At 40.3% G+C, this 6,077-nt stretch overlaps 1 protein-coding gene across 1 annotated transcript in view; it reads right to left on the bottom strand.

Moving 5' to 3' along the window:
* Positions 1-952: 952 nt before the first annotated feature.
* ECHS1 (enoyl-CoA hydratase, short chain 1) overlaps positions 953-6,077 on the bottom strand; it is a 70,090-nt gene continuing 64,965 nt past the window's right edge. The window contains exons 5-8 of the mRNA XM_077454847.1: positions 4,085-4,189; positions 3,188-3,307; positions 1,412-1,479; positions 953-1,327 (exon numbers count right to left, since the gene is read on the bottom strand). Of these exons, the coding sequence (XP_077310973.1) occupies positions 1,262-1,327; positions 1,412-1,479; positions 3,188-3,307; positions 4,085-4,189 (359 nt within the window). The 3' untranslated portion in view covers positions 953-1,261. The remainder of the gene's footprint in view (positions 1,328-1,411; positions 1,480-3,187; positions 3,308-4,084; positions 4,190-6,077) is intronic.

Here is a 6,077-nt window from a genome sequence, read left to right as displayed (position 1 = left end):
TGGTGGTATTTGATCGCCTCTACGGTTTTTATTTTTTGTGAAAAGAAAAATGTAAAAAAAAAAAAAAACATAGTTTTTTTTAAATTTATTTTGTTATAAGATTTTAAAACAGGTAATTTTTGTCCGTCATTGATGTACACCGATAGGCACAGACAGGTGGCAGTGATGGGCACTGATCAGTTACACTGATTGGCACCACTGGTGGGCATTGATAGGTGGCACTTGTGGGCACTGTCAGGAGGCAATGGCAGGTGGCATAGATGAGGCATAATTGCCTCTTCCTCTTCGGGACCGATGTCCCTTTCAGGTGAGCCAGTGATCAGCTTTTTTTTCTCCTCCGTTGTCAGAGAGAAAAAAAAAAAAAAAGATCACCGAGCTTTTGTTTGTTTTGATCATGTGATCAGCTGTCATTGGCTGACAGCTGATCACATGGTAAGGGGCCGAGACTGGCCCCTTACTCGGATCGGTGATCACCCGAGTTTGTGACTCGGTGATCACGGCATGTGCAGGCAGCGCGCACAGGGGAGGCCGCCATATGACGGCCTCCCGGAAATTCAGGTCCGCGCTGTGGCCGTCATTCGGCTATATCGCGGATGTCAAGAAGTTAATAAGGTCCTTCTCCCATTCACCACCAATGTAAGGGAGCACTTCTCCACTGACCACCAATGTAAAGGAACATTTTAATAGCAACCAATTAGGGGAACACTACATTGATCAATTTAAGGAGCATTTTTCCACTGACCATCTAAGTAATACCTGAAAATAATTTTAAGGGTTACTCTGTTAAAAAAGGTTGAGAAAGACTCCTTTAGATAACTGACATAAATTTTTTTCCTCAATGTATAGAACGCATTGCTAAAGGTCCTTGACTGAGACTGAAGCAATTGTTGTTGAAACTTGAATAGGAGAAACATGGATTAGAAGACCATAATGATAAATAAAGCCCATACAATTTTTTCTTCAACATTTTATTAACATAGAATGGACTGACATTAAATTCCCATTGATTTACAATATTCACCAGGGCACAGATCCTTAGAAACCACTTCTATTCCTTAGACACCAACTGGAACCACAAATCGCATAGAAGGTAATGAAAAGTCAGATGTCCTGAATACCTGTATTAGAAATGTAGTCTTCGGCTACTTTATAACCTCTCAAGGGCTTTTCATTGGTAAAATTAAGGCATGGTGTGATTGCACTTGCATTGGCTGCAAAACTACATGTTTCAGATTGGTCATGTACAGATTTACTGGATAGTTTACTGATCTGTAAAATTTGCTTTCCTTTTCTCCACGAATGCAGTCATTCCTTCTTTTCGGTCATCCTGAAAAACAATCACATTCGATGTTCAGTTCATTACTCGAGTCAATTCACACTTAGAAAATAAGAACATCGTGAAACACCTTACCGTAGCAAATGTGGAATGGAAAAGTCGCTTCTCAAGACGGTTTCCTTCGGACAATGACAATTCAAATGCTGTAGAAACAGGTACCTAATAAGTCTAGCATAGTTGTTGGAAATTATTGATATAAAGACATTTTTAACTTGGCCCTAAAGCAGAACTCTAGCCCAAAAAATTAAGAGCCCATTAAAAGATAAAAGAAAACTCACCTACAAATCCAGAGATGTTCTTAGTCTTCCAGATCATTTAACCAAGTTTCTCTGAGAGCACCATCTTGCAGCTTGGGCTCCGAGCATAACTGTCCTGTAGTAATAGCACTCTACCAGATTCTAAGTCTTTCCTCTATACCACATTTTAGGAGCACTGGGAAGAAACCTAAGGTTAGCCTTGCTCTTAGGGCTGCCGGCTTACACCAAAACACAGTGCAGGAAAGTAGCCTTCCATGCGAGAATATGTGGTGAATGTGTTGCCTTTGCAATCTGCATGTGGGTGCCAATGTACTTCTAATGGCAACTCAAAAGCAGATCGCAGATGCAGTGCGTTTGCAGGCACCAGATCACATTGTACTGCAGTACCATGCAGTTTGGTGCAGTGCAATTTGAAGTAGTAACGCTTACACTATTTTATCCATGTTTCAGTGTGATTTGCAGTCCATTCAAATGAACGAGCTGTCAAAATTGTACCGCACAGGATCACACACGTTCTGGTGTGAACCAGCTGTCACTGTAGTTTCATCCAGTGAAAGATTCTACCACATTCTGTTCAAGTCCCTAAGCAGCTGACTTATTTTTCTATGTAAATATCCTGAAGAACATCCAAAAAAAATAGACAAAGCCTCCTAACAGAAGGGCAGGGATTAAAAATACAAATTTCTTTGACCTTTGATGGAGTTGTCCTTTAAAGAGGAGCTGCACCTTTAAAAAAAAATATTAAAAGCCAGCATCTACAAACAGCAGCTGCTGACTTTTAATAAATGGACACATACCTGTCCCAGGGTCCAGCGATGTCGACAGCAGATGACCAGCAATCGCTCGTCTCTCCGCTGCCCCCGCCGCCATTCTCTGTCAGGGAATCAGGAAGTGAAGCATTGCGGCTTCACTGCCTGGTTCCCTATTGCGCATGCGCGAGTCGCGCTGCGCGTCTCCACTAGTCCCCGCTGTGTCCTGGGAACTGTGTGTTTCCCAGAACACAACGGGGGGGATCTGTGGCTAGCTTGTCCCGAAAGTAGGTGCAGATACCTGGAGTAGGTATCTGCACCCCCCCCTGAAAGGTGCCAATTGTGGCACTGGAGGGGGGAGGGATCAGATGAGCGGAACTTCCACTTCAGGGTGGAGGTCCACTTTAAGTTTTCCCTTTATTCTTTAGTAAATCTCAGATAGTAAAATGTAGCTCCCACGTTCTTTAACTTTGCCTTCTCAGAAATAATTAAAAACTGTGTCCAGCTTTACTGCATATGTACGAAGCTTTCTCCAATCCTTTCTATGGACAGTCCAAAATACTGGCAGCGCTCAAGTATCCAGAAGAGTAATGAAAGGTAAGTCCTTTGCTACCTGTGCTTCATTGATCGCGTTGGAGGGAAACCTTAAAAGGACAATTTCACGAAAAGTGAAGTTGTCCATTTAAAATTTCCTGCCTCTTTCTAAATTTAATATTAACTTTCCCACCCCAGCATGAAGAATTAGTACAGCAACAGTTAATAAAAAATGAACTTGCATCTACCTTTTTGTTAGTACAGCTAGGACAATACAGACTTGTAACAGACAATGTTTTTTTTTCCCTCACCCCCATTGACAGCCTCTTTGGCCATAGCCACAATGAGTTTAGAATGCCCAGCTATCTTTTCAGCACAGCCGATAGCCTCTTCAACAACCTTATCTGCTGGGAACACTTTGCTGACAAGTCCTGCAAGGACAAGTAGTAAACATACATTTATTTTGTTAGTTTAAATCTTTTTTTTATAGAAGAAAAAAAAAAAAACATACACAATCACCACACTACACTGCAAGTTCACCCTACAGTATATACTGATACTAAATTTTCTATCATCTAACCTACTTTACAGGGCAGGGACAACCTAAATTAAATTTGTCAGATCTGGAATCCCTCTACTGAAGTCTCCTGAAGAATAAATCAAAAATCCAATAGTGGGTGTGCGATGCCAAGCATAAAATGGATTGAAGCCATTTAACGTCTGCAATTGTAACTCCCAAAAAAGATCTTTCAGATATGTGAAAACCTAAACAGCTGGATAATCAAACCAATAGCTCCCAAACAAAATGCACATTTTTTTTTACCCACTACCACTGTTACATTCTCTAAAAAGAGCCAGGTGCTGTTTTGCCACAATTAGATGCATCGCCAGCCTGTTCATTAATACTGGGCCACCTGAGTAAAGATACTCTATTACAAGTTGTTTGTTTTCCTGTTCATAAGCTGATGCACATATCTGACACATATAAACTATTTGTACTTCCATGTACAGGCAATTATTCTACCAAATGGTATGGTTTCTTTTATAAGGGTAAAAATAATGATTCAGGACAAGTTCTTACAAATTATATTATTTCATGTTCTACCTCTGGTAATTCTCCTTCTAAAAAGTATTTTAATTTAGGTAAAAAGAAAATGATCCTTCTACAAAGTATTTAGCATAGCCAAAAATCACAAGGAAAGGAAAACCTGCTTGCTTGGCTTCATTAGCAGATATGCGATCACCAGTAAGAACCATCTCCATGGCCAGAGATTTCCCAACAGCTCTCGTCAGCCTCTGAGTACCACCTGCCCCTATGTTAAAAAAAAATAATAATAATAAAAATATTGGGAGATGACAAAATATGAATAGCAGAATTTTCCAGGAAATATTGTATTACAGGTTTGAAAACACAGGAGAAAATATATGTTTTCTCAGCAAGTCATCTTCTGTTTGATCCGGTTGCTTTTTATTTAAAATGACCTGTCTCTATTTTCTCTGCACTTCAACTACTTCACCTCCAAAAGTTTTATCACCTTCATGACCAGGCCATTTTGTGCTACTCAGCACTGCATTACTTTAGTTGGCAATTGTACGGTCATGCAACACTGTACACCAATGATTTCTCCCCCCCCCCCCACAGAGCTTTCTTTTGGTGGCATTTGATCACAATTGGGTTTTTTATTTTTAAATTATATAAAACTGAAAAAAAAAAAAATTTGAAGAAAAAAAAAAAAAATTATATATATATATATATTATATATATATATATATATATATATATATATATATATATATATATATATATATATATATATATATATATATATATATACAGTGGTGTGAAAAAGTGTTTACCCCCTTCCTCATTTCCTGTTCCTTTGCATGTTTGTCACACTTAAGTGTTTCGGAACATCAAACCAATTTAAACAATAGTCAAGGACAACACAAGTAAACACAAAATGCAATTTGTAAATGAAGGTGTTTATTATTAAAGGTGAAAAAAAATCCAAACCATCATGGCCCTGTGTGAAAAAATGATTGCCCCCTTGTTAAAACATACTATAAAGGTGGTTGTCCACACCTGAGTTCAATTTCTCTAGCCACACCCAGGCCTGATTATTGCCACACCTGTTCACAATCAAGGCATCACTTAAATAGGAGCTGCTTGACACAGTAAGGTCCACCAGAAGATCCTTAAAAGCTACACATCATGCCGAGACCCAAAGAAATTCAGGAACAATTGAGAAAGAAAGTAATTGAGATCTATCAGTCTGGAAAGGGTTATAAAGCCATTTCCAAAGCTTTGGGAATCCAGCAAACCACAGTGAGAGCCATTATCCACAAATGGCGAAGACATGGAACAGTGGTGAACCTTCCCAGGAGTGGCCGGCCGCCCAAAATTACCCCAAGAGCGCAGCGACGACTCATCCAAGAGGTCACAAAAGACCCCACAACAACATCCAAGGAACTGCAGGCCTCACTTGCCTCAGTTAAGGTCAGCGTTCATGCCTCCACCATCAGGAAAAGACTGGGCAAAAATGGCCTGCATGGCAGAGTTCCAAGGAGAAAACCACTGCTGAGCAAAAAGAACATCAAAGCTCGTCTCAATTTCTCCACAACACATCTTGATGATCCCCAAGACTTTTGGGACAACATTCTGTGGACCGATGAGACAAAAGTGGAACTCTTTGGAAGGTGTGTGTCCAAGTATATCTGGCGTAGAAGGAACACTGCATTTCATAAAAAGAACATTATACCAACCGTAAAATATGGTGGTGGTAGTGTGATGGTCTGGGGCTGTTTTGCTGCTTCAGGACCTGGAAGACTTGCCGTGATAAAAGGAACTATGAATTCTGCTGTCTACCAAGAGATCCTGAAGGAGAATGTCCGACCATCTGTTCGTGTACTCAAGCTGAAACGAACTTGGGTTCTGCAGCAGGACAATGATCCTAAACACACCAGCAAGTCCACCACCGAATGGCTGAAGAAAAACAAAATGAAGACTTTGGAGTGGCCTAACCAAAGTCCTGACCTGAATCCTATTGAGATGTTGTGGTATGACCTTAAAAAGGCCGTTCATGCTCGAAAACCCTCTAATGTAACTGAATTAGGACAATTCTGCAAAGATGAGTGGGCCAAAATTCCTCCAGGACGCTGTAAAAGCCTCATTGCACGTTATCGCAAACGCTTGGTTGCAGT

The sequence above is a fragment of the Lithobates pipiens genome, unplaced genomic scaffold (assembly GCF_037356315.1).
Source record: "Lithobates pipiens isolate NorthernLeopardFrog02 unplaced genomic scaffold, aLitPip1_a1.2 Scaffold_25, whole genome shotgun sequence".
Taxonomy (NCBI): Eukaryota; Metazoa; Chordata; class Amphibia; order Anura; family Ranidae; genus Lithobates; species Lithobates pipiens.
The sequence above is the reverse complement of the archived record's forward strand: the minus strand, read 5'-3'. Positions and strand labels throughout refer to the sequence as shown.